Source organism: Phocoena phocoena, chromosome 9 (assembly GCF_963924675.1).
Source record: "Phocoena phocoena chromosome 9, mPhoPho1.1, whole genome shotgun sequence".
NCBI classification, from domain to species: Eukaryota; Metazoa; Chordata; class Mammalia; order Artiodactyla; family Phocoenidae; genus Phocoena; species Phocoena phocoena.
Window position 1 is genome coordinate 86,738,133 of NC_089227.1, and position 19,965 is coordinate 86,758,097.

The window sequence follows — 19,965 nt, forward strand, 5'->3', positions numbered from 1 at the left end:
TAGTACAGAGTAAAACTGTAACAACAGCTGACATTTTTGTAATGGTGTAAGAAAACCATGGAGGTTGTGTCAACTTTGATGAGAAAAGGGGAGAAAGAGGCGTAAATATGTAGAATGAACTTTAAAATATGTTTTAGTGAAATGGGCAGAGAATGAAGCTGCAGTTAGGAATGTGCCTTTGGGCATTGAGACCACTTCTGTGTCTTCCCTTGGCGTGGTCTTGTTGTCTTCTATTTTCTATGGGTAAGCTATAAATAAAAAATCAGGAAAATACTGTGGGGTCCAAAATGCATGGAGGGAACACAGAGAATTGAAATAAGTGGAAAATTATACACTTACAGTTGGAGATTTCAATACTCCTTTAAAATAATTAATGGAACAGCTGGACAGAAAACATACAAAACATGAGCTACACTATCAAGCACCATGACTTAAAGTGACATAGATGGTACACCCTACTTAACACCATCAGAATACAGATTCTTTCATGTCCGTCAAACATACTCCATGATGGATCATACACTAGACTATGAAGTTAAGTCTCAATACATTTAAAAGGATTGAAATCGCACAAAGTATGTTCTCCATACATAACAGAATTAAATAAACAACAGGAAGAAATGTTGGCACTTCTCAAATATTTAGAAGTAAAACAACAAACTTCTAAATACACCATGGGTGTAAGAAGAAAGACCTAAGATCAACAATCAAAGTTTCCACCCTAAGAGCTAGAAAAAGGAAGGGGAAAAAAAAAATCAAACCCAAAGCAAGCAGAAGGAAAAAATGATAAAGGTTAGAGAGAAACATCAAATAAAAATCAGAGGAACAATACAAAAAAGTAATGAAACTAAAAGTTGGTTCTTTGAAAAGATAAAAAATTGATAAATCTTTAGCTAGACTTATAAATTAAAAAGGAGAGAAATCTCAAAAAATGCCGAAATCAGGAATGAAAGAGGAGACATCACTGTAGACCATATAGATGTTAAAAAGATTATAATGACTAACTCTATGCCAATGAGAGCACAGTTATGCCAGTTAGACCACTTAGATGAAGTGGACAAATTCCTGGAAAGAAACAAAATACCAAAACTGGTTCAAGAAGGAATAGAAAATCTAAATTGTCCTGTAACAAATACAGGCATACCTCATTTTATTGCAGTTTGCTTGGTTGAGCTTTGCAGATACTGCATTTTTTAAAAATTGGAGGTTTGTGGCAACCCTGTGTTGAGTTAAGTCTATCAGTGCTGTATGTTCAACAGCATTATTTTTAAATTAGGGTCTGTACATTTTTCCAGACATAATGCTCTTGCACATGCCTAGTGTAAACATAGATTTTACATCACTGAAACCAAAAAAATTCATGTGACACGCTTTATTACGATACTCACTTTATTAGAATGGTCTGGAACCGAACCCACAATATCTTCAAATTATGCCTATAAATTAAATAATTTAAAAATTTCCTACACATACATAAGTACACAAATGTTTTCTCAAACATTTGAAGAAGTAATAATATCAATCCTTTGCAAACTCTTTCAGAAAACAGAGATGAGAAACACTTTTCAAGACATCTATGAGTCCATTATTACCCTGATAAAAATTCGAGATAACAGAGGAAACTATAGAGCAATGTCCTTCGTGAACATAGATGCAAAAATCTCAAACGAAATACTAGTAAATTGAATCCATCAACATGTGGATTCATATCACACGTATGAATGTATGTGGTATGTGTTACATACCACAATTAAGTGGGATTTATTTTAAAAAATCAATGAATGTAATATACCACATTCATAACATAAAGGAAGAACCTTCGTAATTATCTCAATAGACACAGGGAAGCACTTGACCCCATTGATGGCTAAAAGAACAAAACAAAAGCAAAAACCTTCAGCAAACTAGAACTAGAAAGGAACTTTCTCCGTCTGATAAAAGTCTCTGTGAAAAACCTGCAGGTAACATCATAAGGGAACTTTCTGAAGTGTTAGAGGTGTTTTATAATGATTGTAGTGATGGTTGCACAACTGTGTACATTTACTTAAAAGCTGTTCATCGGTATACGACATTAGGTGAATTTTATGGTATATAAATTGTACCTCAACAAAGCTGTTTTAAAAATATTATGGGATAAAATCAGATTACAAATATTCGAAGATATATGTCCTTCACAGTATCCTTCAGAGAACTTGTAGAAAAACAGTTAACAGTCCTAATGGAAGTTAATTAGTGTATAAATCATGGAAATCTCATCAACATTATTTCCCCTTTCACAATTATGTATTTGAGGGTATGCATGAATATTCATATGCTTCACAAGGGATTATATTCCAAACTAAATTTATTGTCCCTATCAAACTCATTTTTCCTGCATTCCTGATCATTGTTCTTGAACCAGTGTTTTAGTCCCTCACATGTGCAATCTTTTAGCATTTTAAAATTTCTCTTCTTTTCTTCGTAGAATACCTGCTTACATTTTTTCATTTTTTTTCCTCTGCATCAACTCACAAATGCATCCCTAATTGTAAAATCTCACCACCACTACTTCAGTTTAAAATCCTTTTTTTTTTAAATTTCAATTATCATGGTAGTTTTTTTTCTTGTCCCCCTCCCTTTATCTTATTACCTTAATCATTCATTTTTCCCCAAATCCCATTTCCTTCTAATCTATTATTGTATATGCCAGCAGATTAATTTACTTAGTGTGTTTATCAACATTTTATTTACCTATTGAAAGCTTTTTACTGCCCTCCTCATTCTGTACTTGACTTCAGTACCTGAGCCTGGTGTTAGAGGCCCTGAGAAGTTTGTGCATTTACCACCTTTCCAGGCTTACCTCTCAGACTTCATTTTTATGTTACCTGAACTATTTGCAGTTCACTCAAGACACCCAGAATTTCCCCAGCACTGTTTATTTATTCTGTTCTTTCTGCCATTTTTTTGGCCTTTTACACATTATAAGATTTTATTTATGTCCTATGATTTTTTTTTTTTCTGTACTCGGGCCTCTCACTGCTGTGGCCTCTCCCGTTGCGGAGCACAGGCTCCAGACGCACAGGCTCAGCGGCCATGGCTTGTGGGCCCAGCTGCTCCGCGGCATGTGGGATCTTCCCGGAGCGGGGCACGAACCCGCGTCCCCTGCATCGGCAGGCGGACTCTCAACCACTGCTCCACCAGGGAAGCCCTGTCCTATGATCTTGAAACTCTTTTTTATTGTCCTACTTGGGATCAATCTTGTCCTTCTATAAATGCTCACAACAGTATCTTTGACCTGATGCTTCCCACTTTCTCCCATGTATTGTAGTCATTCATGTTTGTCTCTTTAAGCACATTGAGGGAAGGACTGATGGATTGATTGATTTGGCTTTTAATTCACTTAAATTTTTAATTTATATATAGTAAAATTCAGTTGTTTTAATATTAGGGAAGGATTTTTTTTTTAGTCTTGTTTTTATATCCAGGATAATACCTTGCATATTTTATGTATTAAGTAAATATGTTTAATTTAAAATAAACGAAAACTTTCTTTTGAAAGCTATCTAAAACTGGGGTTTCTTTGTTAAAAGCTCTTCTGTTGGAGGGGTGGGGGGGGAGGTAAATGTGAGCTCTTTGAGACTCTGCTTGTCAGGGCTTTGACAGGGGACCAGGAACTACTTGTGTAGTCTTGAAATTTTTTCATCTGTTTTACTTTGAACACTAAGGAACTATTCACAAGACCAAACATAGTAGTTTTAATGATACAATTGCCATTGATAATGAGTATAATGAAGCAGGCAGCCATTCCATTTGCAGGATGTTTATTTTTCTTTTGTTTTTCTTACTGTAGAATACTTTAGTCTTTATACAATGGGGAAATGAGACTGCTATTTTCAAAAGATAACGTCTTTTGTTTTTTTCTTTGTCACTAATATTTCATCCATTAGCAACCTTACGGGGGAAACTCTGATAGTTTGTAGTAATTTTAAATGGTGGTCCTAGTTTTAGAAAATATTGTTGCTTTGTTTCAGTGTTACTCTTTAATATTTTCTGGAATCAAGGTGATAGTTTGAGGGGTATATTACCCTGATTTTGCCCCTCCTCCACCTCTGGATTTCTCTTTTCAAATTCTGGGGCTTCTGGTCTCCCTTTGCTAGGCCTTGCCTCCTGCATCCAGTGAGACTAGATTCTGCTTCGTTCTACTCTTGCTCCACGGGTGCTGGGAGGGGTTCTCTGGGAAGAATCCAGAGGAACTGTGTGCTTCCTTTCTTCTCTCAGGGGTCATGGCCACCAGTTTCTGCCGAATTTGGATCCTCTCCAGGGCCTTCAAATTCTTATTTTTTTAATATGTTTTTTCAGCTGTTCTAATTATCATCAGAATGAGGGATAGTCCAAGGAAGCTACTTTGCTGTTCCTGGGAGAAAAACTCCTGGGCATCTGTATTTTAAAAGAGCAAATTATTAAAAATTACAATATTTATTGTAGGCACAGTCAAGATATTGCACAAGAAAGTTGAGCCTTACTTCATATTGGGAGAGCAAGGGGATTTTTTTCACCTTAGAATTGCTCCCGTCATGAAGCAATCTAGTTGTCAGATTCACCGTGGGGAGTGGGTGCGGGTATGGGGACACATACATAGTATGGCTTTGCTGTAAATCATCGAACATTTGAAGGTAGTTGTCAGGAGAATTGGTTTCCTAGTGGCAAAGATGGAAATCTGTGCAAACCACTACTCCCATTTTTACAAGATACAAGTGTTTTACAAAAATAGTATTTGTGATATAAATGTCACTGGATGCATATTAGTATATAATTGTTTATCCATAGATAGCTTAGTGAAGAAACAAAAACTCATTCAAGTTATCATAAGGAAAAAATAAGGAAAACATACTAAAGGCTATAAGGATATATTGTAGAACCCAAGGGTAGAAAATCTAAGACCTTATCAGCGACTGGATTTGAGACCTTTGCACTATGGATAACTTAAGGTTGCAACCTTTGAATCTCTCTCCTGTGGGTCTCCTCTTTCTCTCTGGTCATCTGGTTCATTCTTCATTCTCTCTCTGCAGATTGGCTGTCTTTGATTTTTCATCCACATAGTAAAAGGTGGTTGCCCCAATGTATTTACATCTCCTCACTTACATTGATGAGCACAGACCATATCCCACTAACACATTTCTGGGAAAGAGAATCTGATTGGCTAATTGAGGGTTGGCTGTTTCCCTGGTGAAGTAGGCTCTGACCTAGAGGGTGGGATCCCAGGCCTGGCTCCCCAAGTCCATTGTGTGGTTGGGGAACCGCCCTTAGATGAGGCAAAGATTTTGTAAGCTGGGAAGATACTAAAAAGGATCTACCACATTGAGTATCTAGAAGGATCTGGGTGTTTCAGTGAGTAGCTACTTGGATAAATGCAGAGGCTGAAGACGGGAGATGTGTTTATTCTAAGTCTGTAAATCCCACATTTAGTTTTAGAAAATTCTATGTGTATAACCACAAGCAGCCATAGGCAATATGTTAAATAAAGAGGATTAAATGGTAAATGAGGGGTCCATTCAGAATGATATTACCAATGTTAGAGCATGTTATAAATCTCAAAATCTTGGCCCTGCTTTATGTATCATGGGATTACTGACTAACATCTCAGCAACTGCTAATCAGTCTTCTAGCAGAAGAGGTGCCCAACCACCCCAATTTGTACGCTCTATTAAAGCATCATATTTCTTTGCTTCTACCACAGAACCATCTAACATACCAGATACTCAAAAAATACAGCGAATCGTGATATCACTGGTGTATGTAGAGTTTTCAGGTGCTTTTCAACTGTGTTTTCATGTTTCTTGTCTTCAGTTTTACACATACCTTTTAAGTTAAACTTAAAACACAAACTATGACTTTTAATTTTTTGAACTCTTGATCAACAAGAAAGAGCAATTCCTGGTACTTAAAAAGAGAAAGGAATGAATGAGATATGTAGGAATTTAGAGGCAGCAAGAACACACATGGGATTATCTTCTACAGATTTTCTGTGGGCATAATGTATTTGGTATTATATGTAATGCCCTTTGCCCCAGAATTCCAATCTTGGGTGATTTCCCCCAGGCAAAAGACAAGCTATATAGCTTATTTCTTTTCATGAAAATGGAAATTTGAACTCATCCGTGAGTGCTTAGGATATTTATGTACCATTTGGAAGATGCAGTACGTTATCCACAATGATGTAGAATCACCAAGAAATGATAATGGTTATATTTTAATACCAGGCATCTGGTGTTTGTGTCAAGACTTTGTAGTAGAAGATTTAGCGTAATTCAAACACATTTCAGGCATCTTAGAAGTAGGGGCTTATTCTTTGCGATATTAAAAAATGCACTTTTACCAATTTGAGTGTCAACATAAAACTTTACCTGTCTTAAAGCAGTATTTTTCAACTGGTGGTGAATGTTATTAGGAAAAAGAGGCAAACACAACGAAGGAAACAAGCATCGCAAAGCCTGTGGTTAAAATTGCAGCTATCCCTTTTTTACTTTACTCACAGGGTAGATTTTTGTACTCTGGACTCTTTCTACTTTGGAGACTCTCTAACTTGCATATAATGATACATCAAGGCTTCTTATCACATGCTTTTTAAAATTCAGTGGTTCCCTATATTTTTTGATTCACTGATATGTTGCATGGCTCTGTGGTGGAAATGAAGAAGTACAATGCTTTAAGGAATATAAAAAAATCCTCAGGTTTATCAATGGTGAGGTGGCTTTTCATTAAATAATAGCTAATAGTCTTAGGCAGTTTGGGATGAATAATTGTTTTTAATGATGTGTAAAGTGGATACTTGAGGAGCTCAGCTGACTTAGGGGACAGCTGACTTAGAGTGGCCTGGGAAAGGAGTGGTTGAAGAGGGAACACTGGAACTGTTTTTTGGAAGGGGCTGTTAGGAGTTAGGAGAGAGGGTAATCTAGGGTAGGCCTTCCAGCAATGAGGGGGCCCCGGCATATTCAGGGGAGGGTTAACTGGGTGATCTTGATTGGAGTGTTGGGTTCATGTTAGGGAGAATAAGATATGATTGGAGTGTTGAGGTCAGATAGTTATAGATGATGAGGAGCCTTTTGATGGTAGCAGCGACTGTGTTTTTTATTTTGTTTGTTTCTTGTTTTTAATTTTTATTGGAGTATAGTTGATTTACAATGTTGTGTTACTTTTAGGTGTACAGTGAAGTGAAGCTGTTATACATTTACATTTCGAGATATCCACTGTTTTTTAGATTCTTTTCCCATATAGGCCATTACACAGTATAGAGTAGAGTTCCCTTATACAGTAGGTCCTTATTAGTTATCTATTATATCTATCCTTATTAGCTATCTATTTTATATATAGCAGTGTGTATATGCCAATCCCGATCTCCCAAGTTATCCTCCCCCGTTTACCCCCTAGTAACCATAAGTTTGTTTTCTACATCTGTAACTATTTTGTAGATAAATTCATTTGTACCCTTTTTTTGGAGCAGCTTTGTTTTAGGAAGGTCATTCTGTTGAGGTTGTAGGAGGATCGGAAGAGTCAGAGATGGGAGGCAGAAAACTAAATGAGGAAAACTGCGTGAGGTGAACTAAGGTGGTGGCTGTCAGAGTGGACCAGAATGGGCAAACTCACAGAGTTGGGGTAGAGTGATTAATGAACTTGGACACTGGCTCCTTTGTGGATACAAAGAATAAGGAAATGTATTAAAGACAGTTCTGAAGTTTTAAGCCTGGAGACCAGTGAGAATAAGAAAATACTAATAAACAAAGTTGGTAGAAGGAATTACTGATTTTATGGGAAGATGATTTAGGTTTCAGAATTTAGGGTTGATTTTATCAGTGAAATAGGTGAATAGGTCAGGCATGCAGTCACAGATGTGGGACTGGAGCTTGGGAGAGAAATGAGGGATAAAAACCACATCATGGTAAGAGATATGTGGAGGCTGCTTTTTAAAGTTTAGAACCTAAAGATAAAAAGGAAATAAGATTATAGATCGTGAGGACCAAAGCAAGATTTTTGTGGAGAGGGTAGAAATAGTACATTTGTGCAGATAGAAAGGGAGAAGCTGGTGAATAGAAATAGACTAAGAATCCTGAGAGCTAATAATTAAGGGGACTTCACTGATGTGGAGAAAAAGGAACAGTGACCGTAAAATACCTGGATTTAAGGATGCTGCTTAGTTAGGTCCTGGTCAGTCAATATTTTATTGTAAAAGGACAGTCATTGAATTTTAGGACAATAATTACCTCGACAGAATTACTTGGTGTAGTGTGTCTTCAAGCTTTGGTAGAAACATAATTCTGTCATATTGGTGTAATAACCACCATCTGAGTGAAACCAGGGCATTTGTAGACATCTTTCTGTGTTGAACTTTGAAAGATATCAACAATTTGAAATTCTTTTCTGATGTACTAGCCTTCTTTTGATCACAGATTCCTGCAAACTTTATTAGCGTCAGTGCCAAATCTACAAAATAATTGAGTCCATCACTGGAATTGTTACTAAAGTAGAGACCCAATTCAGTATTCTCCCTGACTATTGTGCAGTTTCGGTGATACAGTAACAGAGGTAGTACTTGTCATTATATTACTTCATCAGCTTGCTGAGTAATACTCCAGTGGCCTTGTAAATAAATTAAAAAACATTGACCAGTCTCTTAACATGTTTTATGCTTTCCCCGTGAACTCTTTATTGTACAGAGAATGAAATAAAGTCCATTTACTGCCACCCATAGTCATTCTCATTGATAGTTTTTATGCTCTTAGTGAGAATGGAGTGTCATGGGGAAGAGAACAGGCTGTGGAGTCAAGTAAACCTGAGTTGAAATCCTGGCCTGTTATTGTGTAATTATAAGGCCTTTGGCTAGTCTCTCCTTCCACCCTCCCCTTCCCCCTCCCTCCCCCCTCCCTTTGTCTTTGGAGTTTTTTTAAAGAGCATTTTAAGGTTCAAAGCAAAATTGAGGGGGAGAGTATAGGGATTTCCCATTAGCTCCTGCCTCCACACATGCATATAGGCTAGTTTCTTAATACCACTAATTCTCAGTTTCTTCATCTCTAACTTACAATTAGTAATACTTACTTCATAGATTTGAGGATTGAGTAAGGTCATGTTTTTAAAATGTCTGATGTTTGATAAGTACTCAGTAATGTGTATGTGCTTATAATATAGACATAATTGGCTTTAAAACTTACTTGGAGCAATATATTCGCAGTTGTGCTTCGTAGATGTTTTGATGATAACGCTTGATATGGCCCTCACATCTCTATTGAATGAATGAATGATTATATACATATATGCAAGAATAGTAGTTATATGGGACCCTGATTCTGCAAAGCTTTCACTTCAGTCATGGGTAGAATTGTTTGTCTACATGTACTGCATACCACTTGGTTATCTTAAAATTTTAAATGTGGCAAGTGATTATAGAAATGAGTTGAGTTGATACACTTTAGTCCCGGGTTAGATAATCTTAGGAACCATGGTGATTTCTGTTCCAGATCTGCTATTTTCTTTCACAACAGTGGGAACTTTTTACACTTGTCTTAGAAATAGTACAACTGATTCTAGCCCAGGCCTCCAAACCGCTGAGGCTCTAAAGTGGATTGATTTTTATAAGCAGGACCTGCTGGCAGTAGTGATCAAAAAAGCTGTTGCCTTTGTTGCTTTGAAGCTCTGAAGATGAGTAGTGGGCCCTAGAAATTCTTTGCAGGTCAGGACCACTTAGTCTGCTGTGGGCTACGCTAACCTGGTTGGCCGGTTTGTTAGTGCGCTGGTGCAGTTCCTTGTCTCTAATCTGAGAACTGATTTTCCTGATAAGGTTTCGTGCTTTCAATGAGGTGAAATATCTAAATGGATTAGCCCCTCGCCTGCAATACAGTAAGCCCTCAGTAAATGATGCGGCATCGCTGCTGCTGCTGTCGCAATTTGGAATAATGAGGATTAAGTTATGACTAAAGGAGTATATTGATTAACTCACCCAGCCCAGTGCCTGACACGTAGTAGACCCTCAATAAAAATGTTCCCTTTACCCCCATGTACAAATGCTCACTATACATTTTAGGAGATTTTCAGCTTTAGGAGTAGGTAGCAAATTTGCTGACTTTCTGGCTATAATGAATCTTCCCTTGGGTCTACAACTAGGAATATGAATAGCTAGGTTAGTATCCTGAAGGTCAGGGAGGTTTTAGAATTAGGTCTTCATGGTTTTAAAATTGCTTTTTCTTAATAGCACATCATAAATGTGTGTGTTAAGCTGTTTGTCTGCTTGTACAGATGCTGTTGACTGAGTACTTGGATATGAAAAATACTCGTGCAGCCTCTGAACCCTCAGCTCAACTAAGTTATGCCAGCACTGGGCGCGAGTGTGCAGCCTTTTTTGCCAAGAAGAAACCTCAAAGGCCCAAAAATTCTCTCTTCAAGTAAGTATCTCCCTGCCGGTAAGATAGGTGTCAAGATGTGTTAGATCCCAGAAGAACAGTTTTCTACTTTATTGGCAGCCATTACTTCACCCATTTAAAGTTGATTTGAAATAATTGATAGGAAGTGACTACATATTCAACTTTGTGTACTTCCATTTTCTGTAAGGGAGGTGACTATTTTGGAATATGGTTACTGGACTATCTAGAACTTTTAATAAAAAAATTCTGGAATTTGTTTCTGGGGAGTCACATAAAATGAAGAGAAATGAAATTCTCCCCTTGTTTCTGGGGAATTTTATATGAAATGAAAGGAAATGAAATATTTCAGCCTTTGGAAAGCCCCAAGTGCCAAGAAACAACCTTTGTTAATAAAGTCACGCAAATCTCTCTAGCTAAGTAGTATTGGGTTTTACTTGATTTAGTAAAAGAACAATGTGGAAATTCTTTGTTTCAAATTACGGTTAGCTACACTCACCTGGCCACATATCCTAAGTATATGTCACTTGGTAACAGCTAACAGTTAATATTATTATTAACATTAATAATAATAACGATAACAGCTACCATTGCTTGAGTGCTTACTATGTACCAGGCACTGTGGTAAATGAGTTTCTCAGAATAATCTCAATCAAACATAATTTGATTCAGATTATACCAAATTTGGGCAGCAGGGTAGTGGTTAATGCCTGCTGAGTCCTTACTAAGTGCTAGCCAAGGCATAAAGCCATTTTCATGGATTGTCTCATGTATTTATTCATTCTAACAATCTGATGGGCGTGGGTTCTATTTTTCATCCTCTTTTACACGTTAAAAAAAATTTGAGGCGCATGTGCAGAAACATATAATTCAGAAAAGAAGACAGACAAGTAAATAATTGGTGATAGTTCCATGTAGTAAAATGTATGAGATGAGCACATGGTATTAGTGGAGGTTAGGAAGGGACTTTCAATCAGGATCAGCTCTTAAGCTTCTCAGGAAGCTTCACACTACCCTCCTTGGAGCAAAGCCAACTCTTCTACTGAGTTAACAGTGCCTTGGGAATCAAAGGCTACCAAACACTACCTATGCGGTATTGGGTATTGTTTATTCTCGTGGTCAATGACTTTCTCTCCTCAGCACTCGTCAGAGGGGATTATTGGATCACATACATGGCACAGAAAAAGCTCATTGGAAACCCCAATCTATTTATCAGAATTACGCGTGATCTAAATGCAATGTGGTATCCTGGAACAGAAAAAGGATATTAGTGGAAAATTTTGTGACATCCAAATAAAGTCTGTAGTTTTGTGTCATACCAATGTTAATTACTTAGATGCGACAAAATGTACCACGATTATGTAAGACATTAACGTTAGGGAGAGATTTGGGTGAAAGGTGCACAGGAACTCCCTGTACTATTTTGCATCTTTTCTATTAACTTAATGATTCCAAAATAAAATTTCTTTTTAAAAATTTTTTTTTAAATCAAGGCACAAGAGGTTAAGGAAATTATGCAAATTCACACGGCTAGCAAGTGGTAGAAATAGGATTTAAATCTTGGCAGACCTATGTTCTTCTAAGGAATTAATAGATATTTAAGAACTTGTATCTGTACATCTAAGCATGTAAAGTGACTACAGAAGTATCATCCCAGTATTCTGAATTCCTTCTTTTTAAATAGTTGAAAGTCCTATATCTTCTGTTGATGCACTTTTGAGATTTGTTTTCTGTCAAGGATTCATAGAGTTCTTAATCATTAAGGAAAGTTTCAACAGTTCATTTATCTTGTGGTCTAGAGGAGAGGAGATTTACTGTGCCCATACTGGAATGAAATCCATTCTGTTTATTGAATTCGTTCTCTCTCTTTTTTTTTTTTAAACAGTTTTATTCAGAGGTTGGATGCAGTATCAGTTAAAAGGCTTTAGTCTGCAAGTAGCATGGAACCCCAAATGAATAGGTTAACCTATAGAAAGTTATTATCTCACACATAAGAATAAATATAGAGGATTCTTTAATTCACCGATACAGTATCATCAAGGACTCAGCCCTTTCCATTTCTCTGCATTCAGTCCCACTCCAATAAAAATGGTGGTGCCCAGGAAATAGTGTGTGATTCATCCTGAAAATCCCTTTTTTTTAAAATTAATAGGCTTTATTTTTTTTTTTTTTTTTTTTTTGTGGTACGCGGGCCTCTCACTGTCATGGCCTCTCCCGCTGCGGAGCACAGGCTCCGGACGCGCAGGCTCAGCGGCCATGGCTCACGGGCCCAGCCGCTCCGCGGCATGTGGGATCTTCCTGGACCGGGGCACGAACCCGTGTCCCCTGCATCGGCAGGCAGACTTTCAACCACTGCGCCACCAGGGAAGCCCAATAGGCTTTATTTTTATCCATTTTAGGTTTACAGAAAAATTAAGCTGACAGTACAGAGATTTCCCTTATGTCCCTTTACACCATAGTTTCTCCTCTTATTAACACCATCGTTTCTCCTCTTATTATTAGTGTGGCATATTAGTTACAATTGATGAACCAATGTTGATACACCATTATTAAAGTCCATTGTTTACGTTAGGGTTCACTCTTTGTATAGTTCTGTGGGTTTGGAGAAGTGCACAATGTCATATATCCACCATTATAGTATCTTACAGAATAGTTTCACTGCCCTAAACATCCGGTTTTCCACTTATTCATTCCTCCTCCTTTTCCTTACCCCCTTTAAGTGACTGATCTTTTTTACTATCTCTATAGTTGCCGTTTCCGGAATGTCTTAAAGTTAGAATCATACAGTACGTAGCTTTTTCAGACTGGCTTCTTTCACTTAGCAGTATGCACTTAAGGTTCATCCATGTCTTTCTGTGGCTTTTTGTGGCATCCTTTGTAACACTAAGTAATTCTAATTTGTGGATGTACCACACTTGTTTTTCCATTCAGCTATTGAAAGACATCTTGATTGCTTCCAGCTTCTGGCAGTTATGAATAAAGCAGCGATGAACATTCGCATGCAGGTTTTTGTGTCAGTGTCAGTATTCGACTCATTTGGGTAAATACCCAGGAGCATGATTACTACATCATATGGTAGGACTATGTTTAACTGTGTAAGACACTGCCATACTGTGTTCCAAAATGGCTATATCATTACAAATCCATTTTTATTAATGATTAACCATCCATCTATTAATATTTTTTGCCAGTCACAAAGCCGCTCTGCAAGTTTTTCTCAAGAAAACTAATAGGACCTGGGTCTGAGGCCCGTTCCTAAACCAGTCACTGGCAAGGGGAAGTAGACCATGGTGATAGTCTTAAACCAGTCAGAGTTCATCTCCAGTGATAGGTCTGCAGCTGGAGAGGGAGCCCCCTCTCCTGAGCACCCTGCCTAGTGAGAGGGAGCAAGGACCCAGACACCCAGATAGAATCGGGCCTGTGCCAGCGAACAAGACAGACAGTGGGAGGAAAGGTGTTTGATGGAGGCAACTAAGACTGCCTCAGATACTGCCTAAGTCCTACGGTTAGGCCTTTTCTTTCCCCTCTCCCCTCCCTTCCTCCCTCCGCCCCTTCCAGTCCTACCCACCCCTCTTCAAGCTCAGCTGACCGTTCTCAGTCTACGCCTATTGCAGAAAGCAGGTTGCGGGGGGTTTAGATATCATGCTGTCAGCCCTCACCCCTAACTTGCAACCTCAGACCACATAAACATTTTCAGACATTTAGCCAGTCCTGAAATTGCGGTGTTGGAAAACATAAGTTACTGGAAATGAATAAGTGAACTTAAGTAATCGTTACACATTTGTTATTATTACATAGTAATAAAAACTCATCACCTGCACAGAATTAGGCCACTCTTAGAAATGTGCCCATTTCTAGTCTTGGTTCCACCATTAATGAGCCGTGTGAGTCAGGGCAGTTCTCTTGTCTCAGTGGCCTCGGTGCCTTTGGCTGTAAAGTGTGGAGGTGAGACTGGCTAATCCCTCATGCCTCTTTTGCTATAAAATTATATCCATCTGTGACTTGTTGCAAACGCAAAAAGGATTCCTGAGTAGTGAAAATGCCTCAGGTCATAAAGGATTCAGATTTTGGCAAGCTGTCATCTGTTTCTGTCACATCTGTGAAGAACCTTATTACTCTCTTTAATTGTCCCTAGCCAAGGTTAATTAAGTGTGTTTAAGTTCTTTCTTATTGTATGTGGTGTGCCTCTCTGTTCTTTGCTCGAGTTTAGTTTTTCTCTTGGTGTTTCTGATCAGTAGCTGTCAGCATGCTTTTTGGAGGTCAGTGGCTTCTCGTCAGCACTCGACTGGCAGGTGACACTTTTGAAGTACTGCACACTTTGCCTTTCTTCTGGCTGTTTGTGCCCTCTTAGTTCTTGGCAGGGTGCAGAGAAAGGATCAAGTAACTCAACTGTTTCCCTCAGACTGACATTCATCTTGGTATTCATCTTCCTTGTCAAAGAACCGATAAAGAAGGCACAATTAAGAAAATGTTGGTGCTCTTTCCTTGTGGCCAGAAACCTATCCCGTTATCACTGTTGCTCTTTCACTGTGTTGCTGTTTACCCCTTAGTGGCTGTAATTCTTAGAAGGATTTCTCCTGTCAGCCTGTTATCCCGACTTTGAAAATCTCAGGTTTGAAATGGAATTTCTTAGCACATCAAAGGATTTACAGTTTGATGATACAGTCATAATTTTACCTGGTTTTTTTGTTGTTGTTGTTCTTCCTTGCCTGCAAGTTACTTTTAAGACTGTGATTTGTTGTTGTTGTTTTTTCCTATTTTGTAGTCATTGTTTTAGCTTTTAAAGCCATGTTCTGTATCACGAACCCATCCCCCATGTTTCTAGCCTCTGAAGCAGTCCCTGGGGAGGTGTGAACAACAGTTTGTAGCTTGGTATTTTTGAAAGTATTTTATGTGGTAAAATACAACAACAACCAAAAAAACCAGGTAAAATTATGACTGTATCAAACTGTAAATCCTTTCATGTGGTAAGAAATTACATTTCAAACCTGAGATTTTCTGTCAGGATAACAGGCTGACAGGAGAAATCTTTCTAAGAATTACAGGTGGCCGGTAAGAATCCTGGCAGCCGTTTATAAAGTATATTGTTTCTGAGGACTTTTAAGGAGAGACCATAGATGCCTTGTTTCTCTGGTATAGTTATTTAACATCATTTCTCACAGCCCATTGGGCTAGTCCTCTCACTGGGGGAGTTAGAAAGGCCAGGGGTCAGCTCTGAGGAGCCCATATTTCTGTGGTGGCAGCTGGCAGACACTGATGTCTTTTGAGCTGCCTAGGAGCAAAATCAGAATGCCATTAGAGGATACGGCTGTTGCTGTGTGTGTAGGGATCCTGGCAAGGAATCTGGAGGCAAAAGAAAGTTGCAAGATCGAGTGTATCAGTTGAAATAGAGAAGGAGCAGAAGATCCAAATACTGTCATGGAGGAGCGTTTAGGCAGGAATATCATTCACAAATCAAGGTCTATGGCAGCCTGCCCTGGCCTGGAACAGCCAGAAGGTCTTGGTCGTGGAACACTAGGGGGCTGGAGTAGAATACTGTCAACAGTTCAACAGTTCAACGGAATGTACAGAGCTGGACACTGCCTGTTTGGTTACTACCTAATCGTTTGTTTATGCTGCATTTCGTTGCAGGTTCGAATCATCCTCCCATGCCATCAGTATGAGTGCCTATTTGCGAGAACAGAGAAGGGAGCTGTACAGTCGGAGTGGAGAGCTTCAAGGTGGGTAATCGACCTTCTCCAGAAAAATTAGTTTTCTGGAGGAAGATCTGAAGTGTTTATAGCATGTGAATTTGAGGTCTGCATTCACAGGATTCTTTCAAGATAGCAAAGATTGAAAGACCTGGAAATCTGTTTCTTCTTTCATTTCCCAGCATCAGCCGCCAAGCAGCTAAAACTATTACTGTGGCCACGGGATTTATAGACCTGTTAATTCAAGTGGGAACTCAGTGTAAAAAGAAATGAGGGCAGTTCCTTTTTGCTTAAAGATGGCAGACATGATTCCAGTCACAGTCTAGGGGAAGGCCAGTCTTCTGTGGCTGCCACTGTTATTTTAATTATTGTTTTCAGTACCTTCTGGAATATGGCAGGGGTACTTGAGATTTGGAAAAGTACAGATGCAGCCTCTGTCGTTATTTATAGTACGTTCTGATCAACGTAACTTTGATACACAGGATATTTGATGTCCATGTGTGGTTACTAAAATGTTGGAATCTGAAGAAGAAAATAATTAAGAAAATAAATTATAAGTAAATTTATTTACATTAAAAAATCACACTAATAACATTTTTTCCTGTGACCAAAAGGATGCTGATCATGGTAAATGTGATCAGTTAAGAAGGATTTGTGAAGATCTGCTAAGTGCAAGACATCCAAGCACTGGAAGGGATGGAAGTTGTTGAGTACATGGAAATAAAAGATAAAAACCTTAAGATCCAGTTATGAAAGTAAAGAATGAATATCAATAACAATGTAAGGCAGTCAGTGGTAACAACTAAGTGGATGGTTTGGATAAAATTGCTAGAGGAGTTGAGCGGGGAGAGATTCTTTAAATTATTTTAGAACTATGGGGCTTTCTCCATGAGGGATGGAGAACACTTTCACTGTCTTTGATGCATTGCAGGCACTTGGAATATTTTGTAGTGACTAGCCTACACAATTAAATATTTAGTTTTTAAGACTCATCATAATTCTACAACAGAATATCAGGAAGCAGCTAGCCAGCCTTTCTAGAGTTAAAAGACTATTGCCTAGTCATTCCTACCTTCACCTTCATTATTAATCTATCAGTAAATACCTGTAAATTCTTCCAAAGACTCTGCTATGCCGTCTCATAGTTATATCACAGTAATAATTCCACAACTCAGACATAAAGTTACCAGAATTAAAAGCCTAGAAATACATTTGAGGATATAAGGAAAAGGAAATTAGATTACAAGCATTTTATTTAATAGTAAAGTATTGCTGTATGTTCTAGAAAACATGAAGTGTGTGTCTTGGAGTCTTGAAGTGGAGAAGTACAGGGAGTAGTTAGGTTTGGAACAAATGAAGGAGTGAGCCACTGTATGGTCCGTCAGACAAGGAGGGAAGGAGGAGGGTGACCTGGGCTTCTGCAGGTAACTACCTCCCGGCAGTATAGGGTGGACTGCAAGGCTTGGAAGGAAATGATAGTTTTGGAACACACATTCTTGTAGGACTGATCATACTTGAACTGACACTTAGGGGGCGTAGAAAATTACCTAGGTTTGGAGAGCTCTTCCATATCTCCACCTTCCATCAGTGTCCTACTTATTTTTTTTATTTATTTATTTTTGGTTTCCCAAAACCCCACAGGTTTTTTGTTTTGTTTTGTTTTTCACACACACACACACACACACACACACACACATTTTATTTTTACAAGTGATAAATAGACTGCACAGTGTCCTACTTAGAAATTCAGAATTGACCTAAGGAGTAGTTTAAGTTTACCTCCAAAATTTCTCTCCACCTGGCTTCTAGTATATGAAATTCCTTTAGTGAGGACACACGGAGCCTTTCTTCTTCTTTTTTAGCTTGAATCCTGATCACTTCCTTTTTTATTAATTAAAAAATTTAATTTTTTAGAGCAGTTTTAGGTTCACAGAAGAACTGAGTGGAAAGTACAGAGAACAGCCCCGTCCCTTCATACATATACACAGCCTCCCCGACTTGCAGCAGACAGCCTGCACCGCAGTAAAGCTTTTCACTTGACACTTAGAGATGAAAAGGTAGACCACGTAACTAATGGGACAGCAGTGCAACTTGTCATTCACTCGTATTCAAGCATTGTTACTGAACGAGAATAAATGACAGATACCAGATTCTTCTTTTTTAGTAGACAGTGAGCACGGTGAGTGAACACTTTGCGCTTTGCTCTAGCTGTGCGCCATCCCCAACCCCACCCGTGGTCCATGACCTCTTGAGAGACAGACAGTACAGCCAATCAGTGAACAGTAGAGGGTTCTGGGCCCGTACTGCCTACGTTTAAAATCTAGCTCCCCATTTCCTAGCTTCAGAAGCTCTGTGCCTCCTTATCTCTAAATGGGCGTATCTCTAAACAGTGCCTACCCCATGAGGTTGTTGTGAACGTTAGGTGAGTAAGCTATGAAAAGTGCTGAGAAAAGTACCTGACATGTAGTAAATGTTATGCCTTCCTCCTTCTCTCCAAATGTTGTTATCTCTAGTTTTGTCACTTCAGAGTTTTCGTATACATTCAGTTTGTCTCCTCGTTGGGCTAAACCCTGCTCAGCTTTCCAACTTCAGTTTGTCACTGTGATGAGCCCTCCCTGCTGGTGTCTCCTCTCGCTAACATACCCCCTCTAAAACACAAAGCACGCACTCTCTGTCTCTCTTTCCTTCTGTCTCTCTCTGGGCTGGTGGCCCCTGCTGTGTGCTCACATCTTTCCTGTTCCCTTTCTCATACCCTTCTCCACACTGCATTGTGGGTTTGCACAGAGCTGTAAGCTCCATGAGGGACATACTGTCCTATTCCCTGTGCTTCGTACAGTGCCTGGCACAGTAAATGTTCGGTAAATACTGATTGACTCACTGACAGAAGGAGTGAGGACGGCAGAGGTCTAAAGTAGGACGGGCAGCTTATTAGTGAGAGGTTAGGAAGGGGACCCCAAAGGAGATGGGGCCACTGACAGCCATTATCAGCTTCGTAGGTTTGCATTAGCTTTTAAGTTTAAGCCGAAGTAGAGCCTATACGTAGATACATTTTTGTGCTTTGCAGTTATACATGGCTTTATTAAATAGAAATGTTGCCCTTGAGCTGTCTGGCCTGAGACAACATTGCTGTATATAATTGAAAAACATTGAAAAATCCAACTGAGTTACAGAGGACTTTCATTCTGTGAGAATGGTTAATCGAAGAATCATCATCTGGGAACTTTACCATCCTTCAAAAAGCTAGTTGAAATAGGGAACTTTCGAGCAACAGTCTATTGTGCTTACCAGTGTTGAGCAAAGTAGGAGCATTTATCTCTGGTTAGAGGGGAGAAAGTAGCTAGCAAACATGTCATGTTCAGAATAATCATTAAAAATAATTGAGCTGAGCTGACACGTCATGTGCTTGGTGAGAGGCTGTATCAGCTGACCAGTTTTTGTGCAAGTTTGATGGAGTTTCATTCAGGAACCAAAGTTTCTCTGATGAATGCTTTTAATATTGCAGCAGGAAAAAAGGAGCTGGGGGGGAAATCATATCTTTTTTCCATAAAAAACGGTCATTCTTTTTCAGTTATTCTATTAATCTGACTGGTCTGAGGACCACAGTGAGATCTGCATTTCACCTTATCCTGAAAAGGCATAGTTAAATAGTTCAGTCACATCATAAGAGACTGGCAGGAGATTTTTGTCTCTTCTCTTAGAGCCATGAAGCTGCAGGCTTCGCTTCCCAGTGGTTTGGTTCGTGAGGTCAGCTCTTCCTTCTGTGGTAGGAGAGCGGTAAAGATAGACCATCAAAGTAACATTAAAAGGCTCACATCTGACAAAAGTTAAGCTCCTGTCAATATTTCTAATTCATCATGCAATTAAAAAATGTTCTACCTAACAACACACAA

The 19,965-nt window shown here is 38.8% G+C and overlaps 1 protein-coding gene across 1 annotated transcript in view; it reads left to right on the plus strand.

Moving 5' to 3' along the window:
• EXOC4 (exocyst complex component 4) overlaps positions 1-19,965 on the plus strand; it is an 822,005-nt gene that overhangs the window by 231,888 nt on the left and 570,152 nt on the right. Inside the window, exons 8-9 of the mRNA XM_065883517.1 lie at positions 10,264-10,409; positions 16,017-16,105. Coding sequence (XP_065739589.1) covers positions 10,264-10,409; positions 16,017-16,105 — 235 coding nt within the window. The remainder of the gene's footprint in view (positions 1-10,263; positions 10,410-16,016; positions 16,106-19,965) is intronic.